This window comes from Rhineura floridana, chromosome 3, assembly GCF_030035675.1.
Source record: "Rhineura floridana isolate rRhiFlo1 chromosome 3, rRhiFlo1.hap2, whole genome shotgun sequence".
Taxonomy (NCBI): Eukaryota; Metazoa; Chordata; class Lepidosauria; order Squamata; family Rhineuridae; genus Rhineura; species Rhineura floridana.
Genome location: NC_084482.1, coordinates 4,455,284 through 4,474,379, shown reverse-complemented (window position 1 = coordinate 4,474,379; position 19,096 = coordinate 4,455,284). Strand labels below are relative to the sequence as shown.

At 44.2% G+C, this 19,096-nt stretch overlaps 2 protein-coding genes across 7 annotated transcripts in view; one reads left to right on the top strand and one right to left on the bottom strand.

Moving 5' to 3' along the window:
• Positions 1-3,940, top strand: part of SYP (synaptophysin) — a 38,551-nt gene extending 34,611 nt beyond the window's left edge. For all 5 annotated transcript variants that reach the window (XM_061613971.1, XM_061613973.1, XM_061613976.1 and 2 more), the window contains one exon: positions 1,835-3,940. The gene's annotated coding sequence lies outside the window, so the exon portion shown is untranslated. The remainder of the gene's footprint in view (positions 1-1,834) is intronic.
• A 1,752-nt stretch (positions 3,941-5,692) lies between these two features.
• The window catches only part of TREX2 (three prime repair exonuclease 2), a 39,693-nt gene continuing 26,289 nt past the window's right edge, over positions 5,693-19,096 (bottom strand). Inside the window, exons 1-2 of one of the 2 annotated variants that reach the window (XM_061613979.1) lie at positions 16,396-16,480; positions 5,693-11,603 (exon numbers count right to left, since the gene is read on the bottom strand). In XM_061613979.1, the coding sequence (XP_061469963.1) occupies positions 10,918-11,601 (684 nt within the window). In that variant the 5' untranslated portion in view covers positions 11,602-11,603; positions 16,396-16,480 and the 3' untranslated portion in view covers positions 5,693-10,917. Of the gene's footprint in view, positions 11,604-16,395; positions 16,481-19,096 lie in introns of those variants that run through there. The other variant, XM_061613980.1, reaches the window with a different exon arrangement.

Here is a 19,096-nt window from a genome sequence, read left to right as displayed (position 1 = left end):
GTACTGAAGCCCCTGCCGCCATCTTAGTTGATGGCAGAGATGCACACACGTAGCATGCACACACACACACGCTGGGGCCCAGGGCAAGCTGATGCCCAAGAGCCCCGGCATTCCTGGAGCCGGCCCTGTGAATGAAAATAACTTACAAAAAAGCATTATGTTAGGGGAAATTGCTTTGCAGAAATGTGTATTTTAGTCAAAATTGTATATTAGGAGAAATTTGCACTACAATGCTGATGAATTTTCATGAAAATCGCAAACTGCTGCGGAGAACTGAATATGAGATTGGAAAAATGAGAAACTGAGGGAAAATGAAATTAACAGATTCGCCCTACAACACAAAGAAACTACTGTGTGACAGACTTTGGAAAAAGACAGGAAAAGATGAACAAAATCTGGTGGCTTTGGGGTGACTGGGAAAAGGCGAAGAGTGGCGAGCAGCCAACAGCGTGAGCTGTTTGGCTTTCTTAACAGAAACATGGGAAGACAGACAGAAAAATAGCCGGGGGTGGGAAACTTGAAGGGGATCTTACAAAACCTTGGGAGGAAATTGGAAGAGAGAGAAAAGGAGAATTAAATGTGGATTGAGAATGGGGAAAAAGGCATTTTGGGGAGGGGTATGAAGCAGAAAAATTGTTTTATTTAATTTATTAGATTTATTAATCTGTTGCCAGATTAAAAGTACCAGCACAGGTAGTGGCTTCCTGGAGCCACCCTGTTATAGCAAAAGTAACAAAGGAAGGAAAAAAGAAAAATGAGTCCCAGAGAAGTAGAATTAGTATAAGGAAGGAGCATGTGACCTGTTCTGCAAGAAAGAAAAGAGACCATAGTTCCTGGCACCTGCAAGTGGAGCTGGGTGAGTGGGTCTGAGAGTTTCAACCTTAGCAAGGATCCTTGGAGAGAAGAGTCCTTTGCCTGGATAGATGCTCCCCCTAGAAAGAAACTCCCTAATTATGAGCTGGCTAGTGGCAGCCTTTATGGTCAAATCTGAATTTAATAATTAGCATAAAAACAAAGACTAAAATATATGTCTTCCTGATAGTGATTGGATCTTAAAAGTTTTTAAATGGTGCCAGTCAGAGTTTATCTTCAGTCTTTGAGTAATGGTTTCTAAAAATGCATATTCATTCTGTTGCCCAGCTGGGGAAACAGATTAAATTATCTTTTGGGTTTTTCTGGTGGGAGCCTCTGGCCCTTGAAATATCTTGATTAGTTGCTGTGGGGAGGGGGTGGGAGAAGGAAGGAGTGGCATTTTAGGTGATCACATCTTGGCTTAACAGCTGCAGCAGATGTCACCCTCTTAATTTTCCCAGAATTCTTCTGGGGCCTTACGTCAGGAGCCAGAACCATTCTGGAGAAAATAAGATGGTGGTAGCTACAGCTATCTTGCCTAGCACATCTCTTCAGTGCCGGGGGCCCTAAAAAAAGTTGTGTGTGTATTCACATAAACACATATATATTTATATTATTAGCATTAGTGGGTCCTCCAGGACCCATGGGCCCCAGCATTTGCCCTATCATGTCAGGTGCTGTTTCAGGCTTGTGAGGCCAGTCTTTTCATGGCGTTTATCAACCTCCTGCATCTGAGCAGTGTGTGTGTGTATAAATTCTCCCTTGCCAAGCTGTTAGGGGATAGAGATGATGATGTCATGGCTAGGGACAAACCCTCCCTTAAGCAGTTTGGCCATGGAGAGTCCCCGGACCCAGAAGCTGACTATCTCTTGGCAACTGGAGAGACCCTTCATATATTCCTGGAGTTGTGTGTTCTTCTGTTATGCCACAGAAGGCATCACTGTTTGCTGTGTTCATCTGCCTTTTCTCTCTCTCCCCGCAGGTCCCTACCCCTACAATAGGAGGTGTTGTGAGGAGGAATCCGCCATCCTGTTCCTGCCCCCCATGTCCCTTTGTGCAGGGGAAAGGGGGGGCTGGTGGGTGCTCGCACTGGGAGACAGCTGCCGGGCTGTTGCGCCTCCCCCAGGATGAATGTAGATGTTTGTGCTGTTTATATATATATATTATATATATATGAGAAACTACAACTAGAGGTAGACTGCCCCCTCTTCCATTGCCCCGTTGCCTCACATGCACACACACTCTGCCCTACGTCATTGCTCACCCCTGGGACAGCTCTTTGACCTTACATAGTTCCCTTGCTACCCCCTGCCATCTCCCAGTTCCCTGTCCCCAAGCTTTCCAGATAAAACTAGCTATCCAGTCTCCTCTCTAACCTACCAATTTCCCCTCCCGTGCCCTTTAAACACCACTGATCCTGCCCAATATTATGGAAAGCATTGCATGACTCTCACCATTCTTTGACGCTCACCTCCACAAGACATGGCAAGCCTTCCTCCATCTCCCCTCTGCATGCCCCTGACAAAAGCAAGTTGGTCCTGGGGGGAGGGGGTCTGGAATTGGAGGTTATTTGGAAGCCATCTTGAGAGTCTGAATGGCAGACAGATTTAGAGTTTAAAGGGTTTGGGGTTAAATATTATATTCAGCACTTTAATTTAAAAAAATTAATGCTCACCTCTGCATTCCAAATCCCTTCTCTCCCCCCCCCCAATGATTTAAGGGTCAGGAAAGAGGGCACCTTAAATCTTGGGGTAATTCTCTCCTGCTTCCCCTTCCTGCTGGTCCATATTGGAGATGGGGGGGTGTTAAAAAGGCGTGATCCTCAAAGGGGATCTACAGCACTGGAATGTTTATCACTGTTTTGAAGGAGTGTGTGTGTGTGTAATCTCACCAGAAGGGTTTATTCTAGAGGGGAGGCAAAATGGGGGGTGGGGGTGTCACTCCCACTGAGCTGTCTTACTAGGGGTTAGAGCCCCATTATTCCCCCTAATACCAGCATGTATGCCATGATTACCAGTGCAGCTGGGGCCCACAATTCAGGGCATGGGGACTGAGGGGGAGACTCCTGTTATAAATACTGTTTCCATTCTCTCTCTCTCTCTCTCTCTCTCTCTCTCTTTTTCTTTCCTTCCCCTTCTAAGACTGCATATTCAAGATATTTTAAAGTGGAGTCACCTCTTATTAACTCATTGCACTCACAGTCAGGGTGATTGCAGTGTGCACCTTTTCAACGTAAGAGTTTCTATACTACCCTGGTTCAGAGATTCAGTGGCCTCCTCGCAGGACTGTTTGTGGGAAGTGTGCAGGGTTTCAGCAGGCAGGGAATCTGCTAACAGCTCCACATACTTGCAGAGACTGAAAGAAAGCCTCTGGTTAATGTGAAGACTGTGAGGAACAGCGCAGTAGTCAGTCTGGATTAATTAACATAGAATAGTAGGATGACTGTTTGGCTTCAGGTTGTGACCTTTTAGCAGGTAGCTGGAAGTTGGTTCCATCTGGGTTTACTTCCAAGTAAATGTGTTTAGGATCAGGATAATCTTAAATCTTTCTACCTCCCTAACCCCAATCTCCAGTTCATTTAATTGTCTGATTTATCCTTTGATCACTCCTTTTTAAAACCTACTCTTTTATCTCTCTTTTATTCATCTTTACTAGCTATGCTTCTCCTCAATTTATTTTTCCTTTTTGACCCATTCCTTTCTTTGGCCCTTCCCAGAATTCCTGCTCCTCTAACTCTCAGTCTATAGTCTGTGACCTCCAAACCAACTTATTTTCCACAGCAGCCAAAGTATTCCCTGCCCTCCCCCATCCATCCTTCCCCCATTCCCAGTGGCACTCTGACTATATATTACTCAGTGTCTGTGATCGTGCCGTAATTGTGCGTTTCGGTTTGTCCGGCTCTTTGCCCCGGTCGATATCGTGATTTTTTCTTCCATCTTTAAATGACAGAAATACCAACGACAACAGCAGCAAACTGACAGAAAAATATGCATCAATCCCCCAAATCTGCCCCCTCATCCAAAAGGTATAGAGAAAAAAAATGGATAAAAACCAAATAAAAAGAGAAAGACAATGTATTTAAAAACAAGTGTTTGCAGCGTCCTTATTTTGCGTTTTATATCCATTATCTCTGAAACCTCATTATAATGAGCTAGAATAGATGCAACCACTTGTGCCCTGAAACTCTTCCCCTTGTGTCCTAATCCAAGTTTGTACACCTGCTCAGGTGTTCACATGCTCAGATAAGGCATAGTCATCAAGTGAGCATTAATAAATACATTTGCATTTATAAATCAGCCCTATGTCTCCCAAAACCTTCCTAGCGAGACAAGATTGCCATGCCAAAAGTCCCATTTCATAAAATTCTTCCATTCCCAAATCTCTAACCACAAGCAAAGGAAAAGATCCAGAAGCATTGGGTCTTAGCTCCCTGCTTTGTTCTAGAAAAATCTTCCCTCCACAAGCTGTAGACACAAATTCCACTTTCTTCAATGTTTGGTGTAGGTGGCAACTTATCACCCCTTCTGTAGTCATTCAGCCAATTACTCCAAGTCATTGTGATATACAGCAGTTTAGCAGAGGATAGATATGCTCTGACAATCATAAGGTAGAGATAGACACTTACTGGTGTGCCAGTTCCTGTGCATCTCCACCTCTGTTTTCTGAAAACGGGGGCAAATGACACAAATGCCCCTTTTTACTCTAAAACCTGGTCAGATCAGCTTGAGTGCATTTTTTTAAAAAAAAATCAGCTTCAGACAGACTTCACAACTAATTGGTAGATCAATCCATTACCCCTACAGGTGTGGCCAAAGGAAGCGCTTTGCTGTAGGCTAGCTTGCCACTTCATTTGTAGCAAGCAGGGTTCATTGTGAATGATTAGGTTGTATAATGTAGTATAGTCTAAGGATACTTCCAGACAGGGGCAAATCTAGTTTTTCTGTGTGCAGGTTTCTTCTTCTACATTTCCTGGGTTTTTTTCAGTTATGGATATTCATTTCTATTCTGCTGCTTGTCATACACACCAGTGGGCAGAGCTGGATGGAATATATTTGGGCTGTACTTTTCTGTCTTTCCTCCCCCCACAGGCCACTATCTTTTTTCATTGTACTGTACCTGTGCACATGCCCCTTTAAAAAAAATCCCAGGAAGTACACAAGAGCAAACTTTACTAGCCCTAATTATCATATTTCACAGTGGGTAAAATGGATGCTTTTGTGTGTGCACACGTGTATGAATATCCATTTCTACTTTAAAAAAAACTTGAGGTCTTGCACAACAGGGATATTTACCTGACTTGTATAAGGCTTATACAAGGTCTCTTGCATTAATTTTTTTAAAGCCTGATGTACATGCTGTGATTGCAGTCTCCGCTTTAATCCCGTGCATGTACAGTGTGGAGACAGTTCCTCCACAATAGGTTAAGTTTGGGGAATGCCTTCAGCATGCAGCAATTGGTGGAAATGGGCACTCATATCATTTGAGCCACTGGCACCAAAATGACTGGCATGGAAGTGGAGGTGTGGTGACAGAGACCACCCACCCAAATGTCACCACACATGACTGCTAACAGCCTCTTGAACCTTGGGGTCCCTTTGTTCTTCTGGCTGTGGTGCTTTCAAAAAGTATTGCTGGGAACCCCAAGGCTTCCCAGAAGCTTATCAGAGGTTCTTCAATTCTAAGATCAGAAATGGCCAACAAGCACCCCTGAGATATAGTTTGACTATTACTTCCAGTCTTTACCTGCAATGCACAATCCAGGAAATTGTTGGGGATGTTCTAAAGTTCAATCACAATTCAAGTGGGGCAACAATTTATTTATTTATAGCATTTGTTAGTTGCTTTTTTCCAAAAATAGGGCTCAAAGCGACGTACAAAAAGGAAAACAAAAACACACTGCATATGAAATCGCTTGCAGCAAGTCAAACAATGGCAAAAACAATTTCAGACAGAATACAACAATAATGAAACTAACAAATGGCAGATATAACAGCAACACAAACCATACCAATACTAAATATAACATAACACATTGTGACAATCCTAATTACATCCTACACATTGTAACAATCCTATTACACAACTAGTCAATATAGCAAAAGCAGAAGTAACACAATTTCAACTTCAACTTACCTACTAGGACCACCCCACCCATGATATTATTCACAGTCTCGTTCTAGTAACAAAAAGTCCTTTTAAACTCCACCAGTCTCCGCCAACCGCCCACCGTAGCTCTTCCCTGGTGGTCTGATCTCAAGCAGCAGTGTTGAGTGACCAACAGCACCTGCACGCCTCCAGGAGAGTCTGCTGAGCAAGGAAGGCTCCTCGGTCATGCTGGGGTAGTAGGCAATGAAGATGAACATAGGGAGCAGACCGAGAGCCACCACTGCCACCACCGTCTCCCCCCACATGCTGGGGATGGCATACCTGCAGACCGGTCTCCCTCGCGTCCCCCCTCTCTGCAAGGAAAAAGCTCCCTGAAGAGTGGCGTCATGGCTGCAGCAGCCAAGGATAAGTCAGCCCTCAGGCACCCCTCCGCCGGCTTCCCTCATGGGCAAGACTGCCTTGGTGACAAACAAGAGGCAACTGCTCTGCCGAGATGGAGAACCACTCATCCGGGGTAAGAGACCAAACTCTGTTGTCCTCCGGTCTCTCCCGACCCATTTTCGTGCTGCCCCGTCAGTAGTGCCTTCTGTGGAGGACGGCGCAGGTGGAGGCAGCTGCTGTTACCACCGCCATGATTCAGTTAATGAGCACAATGAGATCCAATAGGTGTGGCAGCATCCTGCATAAAATATGTATTCTGTATGCTTCCAGAATGACAGCACAACTCACTCAGGTCCTTGCCAACATGCAAGTTTTTTCAACATTTGGGTACATGCACAGGGTGGCTAAGGGATTTTGCTGCCTGATGTAGAATAGCAAATTCCCCCTCCCCCAGTTGTACCCAAGCCAGTCAACTTTATTTTGGCACCAGAGGCAGAAAATCTGACACCACAGGCACTTTTCCCCACCCCTCCCTGGCAGTAAAAATACAACAACTAAATGACTTAATGCATTTTCCTTTCATAACACCAAAAATCAGCTGTCTGAGGTAGTCATCTCACTCTGCCTAATGATAGAGCCAGCCCTGTGGAAAGGGTTTCCTGAAAGTAGGAAGTAAAAAAATCACTCTTCCAGCCTGACTTCATAGGCTAAAAAACAGGCATGTACAGATGTCATTTTAAAAATCCTACTCAGCCACCAAGGACCTCAGGATGATGTAAATGCTTCTCTTCCTTTTCCCATTTTGTCCTCATAAGCCCGTGAGGTAGATTGTGCAAAGACTGTGATTGGCCCAGCATTACTGAGTTTCCTGGCTGAATGAGGTTTTGAACCCAGGGCCCCCCTGGCCTATTCCAACACTCTAGCCTCTGCACTATACCAACACCTTTGATCATTTTGTCTTGGTAACACAATACTGAGAATTTAATTTCTTTAAACACAAATCTTGTTGCCTGTACAGATGAAAATGTCACAGGCCTGAGGTCTCAAAGATCCCCACTTTTTTAATCTGGAAATTCAGGGATGACAAAGTGGTAACTGTCTGGTAACTGTCACTGTATTGACTTAGGATGGTGTAGGACATAAGAGTGGGGAACCTGTGGCCCTCCAAATTTTGTGTTTTTTACTGTATGTCCCACCATTCCTGCCCATTGGCTATGCTGACTGGTACTGATGGGAGTTGTAGTTCAGAAACCTGGAGGGCACCACACTGCCTTAATGATTATGTGACAGAAGGGGAAGCACCTCTTTTCTAAGTTGGCATCTGCCACCTGTAGTTGTTGCAGTTCTTGTATTAAAAATTGTTAATTTAAAAATCTGCTGCCCATTTGATCAGGGGCACTATTTCAATTTAACTGATTAACCAACTAAATGTTGCACCCTATGCCTCTGGGCACCCTATGCCTCTGGCCTTGGCCCATGACTGTGCAAACAGAAGACTAACCAGGCCAATTTTTAAAAGAGTTTTTATTGGACATTCTAACAGAAGAGAACTCTTAATAAATCAGAGACATACACAAGAAACCCAAATGAAATACAACAGGAGAACAAGATAAACAACAGGAAGCATATCCTAGCATGATGCCACAATTACTTATGAAAATCACTACCACAAGATGTTGCAATAGTCAGCAACACAAGTGGCTTTTTAAAAAGCATTAGTTTACCAATTAGGCCAATCAAAGCATAATTACCACGACAGCCAAAAGCGTGACTTCCATGTTCAGAGCCAGTATTCTCCTGAACAGCAAATATTGAGAACAGCAAGACATGGAAGGCAGCTGGTAGAAATGGTGAGAGCATAGGGGCTTACAGACTACGCTGTGAATTAAGCAAGTCCCCAGTTCAAATCTTGCCTCAGCTATGAATTTACTGACAGGGCAATGCTATGCATGTCAATGATGAGTACAGGACTGCAGTCTCTATTCTCAGCCCCACCCTCACTCTGCAATTTGGTGATAATAATAGACTACCTTGCAGAGGAGCAGGGTTAGCAACATATTGGGGGAATTAACACTCTAAAATGCTATTAGTCAGGAGATAAGTTCATTATGGCAATTCATATGTAATTTGGTATGTTCTGAATGTTTTAATTAATCATAATGCTTAAATAGCTGCTTTATACAATGATTAACGATGAGACACCTACATTATATCCTACTTCCAGACACCCTCAGAAGAAAAAATCCTTGGCATGTATAGTCTTTCTGTAGGTAAAAGGGATAATCCAAAAACCTCAAAATGTTTTTTAGTATAGAAAAACAAGCAGTCACATACATGTTTCAAAATTAATTATCTCCACCTTTTCACCAAATTTAATATCAATAGGCTTTTGACTTCAGAAAACAGACACATGAGAAGGTTGTACCTTATCTAAAAAATTAGGGATGGAATCCAACATAGCACTAAGGCAAACATTCCATCAGCACAAAGATTTCTGCTTGCACAACTGAACATTCTTCCTTTGTCTCCCCATGCACCCCCTAAATCAGTTCTAGGGGTTCCCCCAACCCTCCAGATCAGATGTGGGGAGGGTGTGGGGCCCACAGAGAGAATGTTCCATTGTGCAAATAGAAATCCTTGTGTTGACAATACAAGTATATTACCCAACATGCAAGTTTGGATAAATTGTTCTTATTCATTCATTTTCTTTATTACATGTACATCCTTCATCTCCTCAACAGTGCAATCCAATGCATATCTACTCAGAAGTAAGGTTAATTTAGTTCAATGGGCCTTAATCCCATATAAGTATGGATATGATTCCATACTCAGAATGCTCCTGGTACCATCCATGGGGTTCCCAAGAACTCTCCTACCCAGGCCCTGATCAGACCCAGACTAGCTTACTTTAGCAAGTTGCTGCATCAAAATGCCCTTAGACCAGGGGTTGAGAACTGGACTACAAATTCCCAACAGCCCTGTTGGCCATGCTGGGCGGGGCTGATGGAAGTTCTGGAGTTCAGCAACATCTGGAGGGCCAAACGCTTTAACACATGTGTTTGGAGAAAACCTTTCTGTCTGAAACAGGGAAGCGTGATTGATAATAATACTACCAAATTATCTTTAGCGTATTTAGTCTCACAACAATCCCGTGATTAAGTAGGTTAGGCAGAAAAGCAGTGATGAATACTTAACTAAAAGTAATTAAACTGCTAGTTAAGCTGAATGTAACTGAATGGTAATTACAATTCCTTTCTGAGCAGAATCCAAACTATATAGTTAAATTACATTTTGATTGCTTATTATTGTAGTTTAATAACAATAATTACCATCATCCTCTAGAAAGACTAATATTTAAACAATTCATTACTTATAAATACCAACAAAAATATTAAAGTCACTAAGAAGACAGGCACGGCTGATGTTACCAGCAAAGAGTGTGGCAAATCCTACTTCCATAACTACATACCTACTGGGTAGGAGCATGCTAAATGTGCAGCATTTCTTAAGGGGGATTGCTCCACTCAGAATATTGTAGCAGTTCAGCCTGGCTCAGTAAAGAGAGCAGTTGCACTTGCAATGAAGTTTCTTGTTTACAAACCTGCTCAGACTACACAAGACTCGGGTATCCAGGAAAAAATATGTTGCATTTCTCAGCACAACCCAGACACTTCCTCCATATATCCAAGAGAATTTTCAACCCTATTGACCTAGCAACCAACCTCCACCTTAAATATATGTGTTTCAACCTGGGGAGGTGGAGTAGTTATTTAAAAAGTAACTGAAACACCTTGAGTTGAATCCAACTCAGTTCTACACAGAATAAACCCACTGAAATTAATGGATCCAAGTTAGTTGTGTCCATCAATTTCAGTGAATCCATTCAAATTATGACTTACTGTTGAATACAACCTCTTAACCCCTTCAAGAAGTTAAGACAGTAGCTTTAATTACCTACTAAATGTAGCTAAAACTATTTTTAGATAGTGGCAGTTTAACTTCTTTTTAAGTAGTTTGTGCCCATCAGTGATGAGAGCTAGAAACTTGCCCAAAGCTACCCAGAGAGGTTAATGGCACAGATGTGAACTTGGGTCCCACAATTCCAAACCAACACTCACATCAGAGGTTCTCTAACTGTGGTACATGTACCATCAGTGCTCCGTGAACTTCATTCAAGTGGTGGTCTGTGGCACGTCTGCACGAAATATTCATACTGATTTTTAACTGTATTTATATTGCTGCTTTTATTTCTTATATTGTATTACAATCTGAATTCTATGGAATGCAACAAGCTCAACAAAATACAATATAAAAAGCAATAAAAATATAATTAAAAATTATATAGCATTTAGTACAGCACATTACAATTGCTACAACAGGCAGAAAACTAAGTAATCCACCAAGAGCCTCAGCAATTTTCAAGTGATCCATGGAAAAAAAATGTTGGGGAACCACTGCTCCTAGCTATGCATCGCACTAACCTTCTGAGAAGAGTCAGCACAAGAAGTAGCCCTGTGCAGGAAGACACTTCAAGGTTTGATTTTGCATAAGAAGCCATTTCTTCTTTTCTTTTGAGTATTAGTCCCTTCTTCTGTTTAGACTGAGGGAGTACATAGGCCGGATCTCTCCCCACTTGTGCGCATTAAGAGCTGCCCACGTCATTAGCTCAGGGGCTTTGGCAAGGAACACTAGGAGAAGAGTGAGCACATCTCCTTCAGCTGAGTGGCCTCCAGTAGGTTCCCGTCCGTAGAAATGTCGGTAGAGAGCCCCAAGCCGGTAGCTCATGCTGGCAGATCTTTCTAGCTCCTTCAAGGCTGGCAGTGTGTCCAGGCAACCGGTGCTTGGGGGCAGGTCGGTCTCCACTTGCCACAGTTCTGCACGAAGCAGGGGAAAGTCAAAGCCGAGGCCATTGTGGGCCACCAAACAGATTGGGCCAGCTTGCCGCTGCAGAAAACCCCTTAGGGCCTCCACCAAAGCGCTGTTGAAATCTGGCTTGCAGTTCTCCATCAAGTTCTGATTGCTCAGTCCGGTGATCTCCCCTGCTTCAAGGGTGAAGGGCTTCTTGGGATCAATACAGAGGGTGAGCTTGTCTATGATTCGGGGTAGCCGGGGGGCATTTGACCACCCCAGCAGAGAGGGTTGCAGTGAATGGCGGTGCACAGCAAAGAGACAGAGTTCAGCCATGCGAGGCCGGTCATGGGGCAAGCCGGTTGTTTCAATATCCAGGAAGACAAATGTTTGGAAGTCCTGGGGAACAGCCATGGCTGGCACAGAGGAAAGTATATTAGGAAATTGTCTTTACTGCTATCACTACAACTGTCAGGAGAGATGAAATCTATAGCATTCAGCCATGATCAACAACAACAAAAACAACAAGCATGCAATTCTCCCTTGCATGTGCAGAGGTGGAGCTTTATCTCACACTGTCACAGTAGTCTGAACTGCAGAAGAGAAAAACCACTGATGAGTTTTAAAAGCAGCTAATCTCTTAAGCAGTGAGATAATTGTGTGTGTCTTCACTGAACCTTATAGACATAACACGTCTGTGTACCCATCCAAAGTAGTACAACATGTAATTTGAAGGATGAATACTTGGTATGTTGACACTTGGCAGAGGAGGTTTTATAATGGAGAAGCAAACAGAAACAAAACCCTACGCGTACAAATAATTGGCAGTGGAGAAAGGAATGAGGAAGAAAGCTCTCATCTGCTCTCTTCCTCCTTGCTCTGAGATCACAGAGGCAAACTGAGGCATTGTGAATTGTAAATCTCCCAGCCGATAGGGCAGCATAAAACTGGAGTCATTTTTGCTGTCCTGAATGCAATTGCATAACTGGGAGGAAAAGATCCTTAAGAGCCAGGGACTGATAAGGATCAAAGTGGATGCTCAAGGGTTATAGTGGGAATGCCTAGTGTCCATGGGAGTTCCACTGGAACAAACTCACAGTATTTCAACATTATACACTAGAGGCGGCTAGTCTGTGGCCAGCATATGCTCCCCCCAAGAGGTTTGTTGTGGCCCTCCAAGACCCCCAAAGTGTCATTTAAAAAGCAAATAATTTTTGATTGATTCTATGGGTCTCCTGCAATGATGCCAAAAGGTTTTTGTGGTCCCTCCCTGCAAACTAAAAATAAATACACATTTACTTACCCATTTCTTTCATAGGTAGCCCATTGTGATGCCAAAACGATTGTGCCCCCGCAAATATATCAATTAAAAAAAATTACTGACCACTCCCACAGATCTCCAATTGTGGTTCTGATGCCAAAAGGTTTTTGTGCCCCCCCAGACCTTCAAAATGTGTTCTTTAAAAAAAATAATACCTACTTTACACACCCATTTTGATTACACAGCCTCCAGAGGGTTGACCATGGAACAATGCAGCCCTCACCCTAAAAGAACTTAGCAACCCCTGGTTTAGGCTGCGTAGACAATGTACCCTGGCTGAGTGCCGGTCTTAGGCATTTTTGAACCTAAAACAAGAAGTCCAAATTACAATTATCTGCTCTAGACCAAAGTTTGGGGGGTGGTTGTGTGTGTGTGTGTGTTTTAATGTTATGGAATGGAAATGGGCTGCCTTCAAGTCAATCCCGACTTATGGCTACACTATGAATAGGGTTTTCATGGTAAGCAGTATTCAGAGGGGGTTTACCAGTTCTCCCCAGCTGGCTAGGGCCTGCTCAGCTTGCCACAGCTGCACAAGCCAGCCCCTTCCTTGTCCACAATTGCCAGCTGGGGGGCAACTGGGCTCCTTGGGACTAAGCAGCTTGCCCACGGCTGCACAGGTGGCAGGGCAAGTAACCCGAGCCACAAATCCAAAGGAAGTACTTTCTCCACCCATGGAGTGCTGAATCATGTTGTTTCACAGTAAAGCCAGCCATCTGCCCTGCAGATGGTCACAGGACTGAAAACATTATTTGGGGACCAGATCATCTCATGAAGCAAGTCATCACTGCAGTCCACATGCAACTAAGGGCTCATCCAGACGACTGTATAATGTGTGACATGACCGCTTTGTGTTCTCATTATTTTTCGGTCGTCCTGATGGCGTCCCGCACAAAAGTGCGTTTTCTCGTGGTTAAATCCGCTTTGGCACAACCGTGGAAAATGCTATTATCTTTTTTAAAGCGTGAATCATCCACTGCAACGTTAGGGGCTTGGATGCAATACCGCGGACTTTAGAGCAGGAGGCATTCTGTGGGCGGTCATTGGGGTTTCCCCATTCCCCTTCCTTCATTTTCAGCCAATCACGTATTTCCACTTCAGCGCATGTGCAGGAATGTGCTTGGAAAAGCCCGGGAAGCTGAACCAATCAGAGCCGTGGGATGTTACATTGTACTCCTCAGATGCGGAAATGTGCATTTCTGCATTTGCACACGAGGTACTACAGTGGCTGGGTAAACTCCCCTTAGCTTTTCCTGCTTCTCGACCTGAGGCAAAGTGCGTGTGTAACAAAGCCCTGGTAACGTAGTTGCTACCGCAGCGCCGGGTGCTTGGTAACCGGGGGCTACCCCTTTAAGCTGCCGGAGGGCAGGACGGAGGCGAAGAGATCCCTTCCACTCTACCCTCCTGCCGGCTCTGTGCTTTTTTCCGCCACTCAGGCTGGTTGCTGGGTCCCGGAGTGCCTCGCCGAGGGCGAGTGAGCAGCCAGGGGGAGGGCAAGCTAGTGAGGGGTGGCAGGTCACGGTGGACTGCCGACCAGGTGGTCATCAGCCTCAGCACGGGTCGCTGCACTGCCCAGGCAGATGGAAGCCAAGGGCAGTAGCCGCAACAAAAGGCTGGGGGGCGGGGTGCCGGCCACCTCACAGCTGATCTGTTCACTGCACTGCCCTGCAGTTACCACAAGAAAGCCTCCTCATGCCTTGCCCTTTGCTTCATGCTGCCTCTTGGGTGCTCCTCCTTCTGCCTGGAACGTCACTCTCCTCTCCTCTCTGGGCTACTTGCTTAACTTTTAGGAGGAAGGGAGGGAGACAGAACAAGCAGAAGCAAACTGAGGTCCCATTCCCCCTGCCCACAAACAGCAGAGGGAAGTAAGCTCCCTGCACCTGCTCCTTCTCTGGCCAGCGAATGATGCATGCCCCTACAGCTGCTCATGTGTGACATGGAGATGGCTCCTGAGCTCAAGGCTGCCTGGGAACTTTCTCCAAATCCCCAACTTGCAAGAATCTGCTTGGTTCCGCAGTAGTAACTGCAAGGCACATTGCAGCCTCTGGTCTTGGTGGCCTTAAATGTAGGGGTGGTTAGCAGGGAAGGGGAAGGAAGGGCACCCTGCCCACTTCACACTTGCCCTCAGCTCAGAGCACTCACAAACTTCCAGGGCGAAGGAGATCGGCACAGACCTGGCCCTGGACTCCACGCTCTACCTGGCTTTTAAGAGCAGTTAGGTTTTTTCCCCTTTTCTCTCTCCCCCCTTCTTCCCTTTTATTTTGCCCCTCTTAAGGATGAAAGGAGAAGTGTTTCTTGCTCTCTGCAGAGCTGCGGCTAATGCCTGCTGCCAGTGCTTGTTAATTTCACACTTAAGTGGAAATTGTTTCAAGGTGAGCAGATACATTGTATCCAAAAAAAATAGTTGCAAAGCATAATAATCCGATCCCTTTATGTCCATTTTGCAGAGCTGCTGCTGCTGCCATCTGCTGCTTGTTAATTTCACATTCAGGGGGAAATTGTTTGGAAGTGAGGGGATACATTGCTCACTCACCCTCCGCTAGCTCCCCCGGTCGTCCTCCCTTACAGCAACTTCCCCATATCACTTCCCCATATCCCAGAGAGAATACAGGAATCCTGGATCTCACTCAGAGCTCACCAGATCTCATTCTCTCCCCCACCATATTTCAAGATATTTCCAAAGCACCCAAGTCTTCCAGTGGGACACCCACCCTCTAACACCTCCCTCTCTATCCAGAGCCATGGAGAGGAGCCCTGGTCCGCAATCCTCTCCCACAACAATCTATCATTTCCCATCAACACCAATGGAGCCCAAACTGGCTGCGATTATCCATAAAAGAGATTTCGTGAGTCAATGAAAAACTTCCTGAAAAGTGTCATTCTCCTCTAGCAATGGAAAAAAACCAAATTCAATGTTATGAGGAAAGGCATGGAAAATGAAACCGCAGAGTGTGTAATGCATGCCATCGACGGATAAATATGGTGTGGGAACATGCAGAATACATTTCTTGTCACACACAATCATAGAACTAGAGAAGAAACTAAAAGAATCAACTCAGTAACAAAAGGAGTGGAGTATTTTCCTTATGACAAAACACTAAAAAATGCTGGTGCTTAACAAAACAGGCCTGGAGAAGTTCGGCATAGAGACAACACAGATCTGAAAATTACAAACAATGTTGGGAGAGTAATTTTTCTCCCTCTCTCACATTACTTAAACTTAATGAGTTGTAGCCAACTAACGTTTACTCAGAGTAGACCCACTGAAATTAATGGGGGTAAGTTGGCCATGTCCATTAATTTAAATGGGTCTGTCACCCAGTATGATTTAAATTGGATACAACCCATCATCACCCATTCTAAGCCACCCTTTCCAAGGCAACTTGGCTTAATAACAAATATACCGTTTCATTAAAATCAAGCACTAAAGCATACAAGTTAGTTGACTGACAGGGGCTTAAGGATCAACAGCCTCGGGAGGCGGGAGCTTCCATGGTCGGAGGCATACTAAGTGACCGGGGCAAACAACGAGGGAAGGTCTTCACCCTCAGGCTCTACTTATGGCCGTCCATATCTACAGATATCAGGCTGCCCGCAATTGGAAAGCAAAAATGATGGACTAGACAAACTTTCGTTTGATCCAGAAAGGAGATTTGTATGTTGTGACGCCCAATTCTCACCTACTTAGGAGTAAACGCACGGAACTCAATAGGGCAGGCAAACAGGCAAAATAAGATCGAGTTGTAAATCTCGCTCTTTCTAGACTCAAAAAGAAAAAAAAATGCTATTTGTCTTCTCGTTCTTAGCTTTTAACTTCTTCCTAAATATCGGAGACAGGGCTAGAAGGAAAAACACAAGAGGATTTTCGCGGTATGTAAATTATAACTCACCAGACGATCTCAAACAGAAACACCACTGCCTTGAACTGCGCGTGCCTACCTTTTAAAGGGTTCTGCAAAGAAACCGAAAGCAACATGTTCGGGCAAGCCCTACAAACCCGCCTCCTGACGTAGAAGCGGGCGGGTGGAAAACAAAATAAAAAAAAATACTCGCCCAGGGACCGATGGGAGATGTAGTCTTTAAAACTCAGTTAAGCGGTGCATGAACGGGAGCTATTAAATTGAATACAGACCTTTCTTTCCCCTCTAGAGAGCGCCTCTGTAGAAAGCCGCTTACCCGACTTCCCTAACAAGGGAAGATGCAAACGAATCAGGGATAGATACTGACTGTGAGGAGAACGGTGGAGGTTTACTAACAGGCTTTTAAGTAAGACTAGACTAGATAGATGTAGTAGAAAGTTTATTGCATGGCCATTAAGCCGCCGCAATACATAACAAACACAATACAAAACAACAACACAGCATTAGTTAAAATCTCCTAAAAGAACAGAGGACTCCCAGTAACTCTGAGGTTACATATATGTGATATCAATCGGGATTAATATTTGCCCCAGCAGCTCCAGACCAACCTTGCACATATAAAATCATGCAAATTAGCAGACTCCCCCATAAGGGTAGTGTACAGTATTATTGTCCCTGAAGCTCTGGGCCATCCAAATGTTTGGCCTGAAGTTTTTGCGCCGCCAGATAGATGTGGTTGTGTCTGTGCGTCTCTATTAACTGTTAGCTAAATAGAACTTCCTCCTTCAGAGGCAGTGTACCTCGGAATACCAGTTGCTGGAGGAAAGGGGACAACGGCGGAGGGCTGCTGCTTCCTTTCTCTAGGCTGGAGTATGCCAGCTGAACTTAGACTGAAACAGATGGGCCCTTGGTGTAATCAAGAAAAGCTACTATTGAGTTATTAAATTATTAGGTTTTTACTCCACAACCAATGTATATGGTGCTTTAAGGAAGGGTGGATCGCCTGTGGCCCTCCAGTTCACTGTCCATTGGCAACGCTGCTGGCAGTTAATGGGAGTAGGAGTTCAACAATTGTTTTTAAATTGTTTTTAAAATATGTGTTTTAAATTGTATATTTGTTTTAATGTTTTTGATTGCTGTAAACCGCCCAGAGAGCTTCGGCTGTGGGGCGGTATACAAGTGCAATAAATAAATAAATAAACAACCAACATCTGGAGGGCCTGATTCCTCCTCATCCCTGCTTTACAGAGTAACAGAAACAAAACAGATGCCCTGAGAAGCTTGCAGTCGTAATATCAACTGTGTGGGAGGCAATGCCAAGCATCAAAGACATCAGCAAGGATAGCAGGTTGAATATTTGTGAATAGAAGTTACAAGCCTCAGTTCATTTGGGGGCAAGGGCATCTTTATGCTATATGCAGCAGGTTTGATTACTGGGGGAACATGCAGGAGTTACAATTGTGTTTCCTGCAGCAAACCGTGCAAAAGTATCAATGACATCCCCTGCAGCTTTAAATGCCCATGTACATCCATCTTTGATGTGGATTCCTTGGCACAGGCACAGAAGCATTTCATGATGCAGGTACATCATTAACACTTTGCTTGTTCATCTGCAGCAAATGTGCCTGCAGCATAAAGTGCCCCGGACTAGATGGTGAAGCCAAAGTGCTAGTAGATAGAACAGATGGAATAATTTTATTTCAGTCAACCGGCCACAATACAGTATAAAAATATTAAAATGAGACTGCTTGGTGACAGCTATGGCAGACATCAAAACAATACAATAAAATTAATTACAACTCACAGTCTTACAGGGTCTGGTCACAATGGCCAAGTTCAGAAATTTACAAAGTGTTAGTAAAAGAGATGGGTTTTGAGGAAAGGCGTTGAAGGAAAAGGGAAAGGTGTTTTAGGTGCTAAGGAGCAGCAAGGAAAATGTCACACTGCCCAAAGAAGAGTGGTGGTTACCATGGATTGGACCCAGACTAAGCGAGTTGACCTTAGGACCCACTGAAAGCAATGGGATGAGTTAGTCATGACTTAATTTAAGTCCTGTCGATTTCAGCAGGAACTAAGTTCAACGAAGCCCGTGGGGATCATGATGCTGTGACAATCAGGCAGATGTGTGTAAAATGAAACATATGCTTAATGTGTGCAAAAGTGAATCATATGCTTCTATGCTTTCTCAACATTTGAAATATTATTCTACATAGCTTGCAGAACAGAAGGTCAAGGATAGAGAAACTTGGGATAAGAACAGGGAAGTGAGCCATGGGAAACAGATGTAAAGGACATTATTTATTTATTTATTTTACTTATATACCGCCCTAAGCCAAAAAGGCTCTCTGGGCGGTGTACATAAGAGATAAAACAAGCACAATATATAAATACAATAAGTATAACAAAATCAAAGATCAAAAACAAACAATAACAAAGAACCAACAATGTCAAAATACAACAATAATGAAAATACTGATAAAATACACTATAAAATACAATTTAAAATACACTTTAAAATGCCTGGGAGTATAAAAAGGTTTTCACCTGGTGCCGAAAGGATAGCAGCGTCGGCACCAGGCGTACCTCATCGGGGAGACTATTCCACAGTTCGGGGTCCACTACCGAAAAGGCCCTAGTTCTAGTCACAACCCTCTGGGCTTCTCGATGGGATGGCACCCGGAGGAGGGCCTTAGATGTTGAGCGCAGTGTACGGGTAGGTTCATATTGGGAG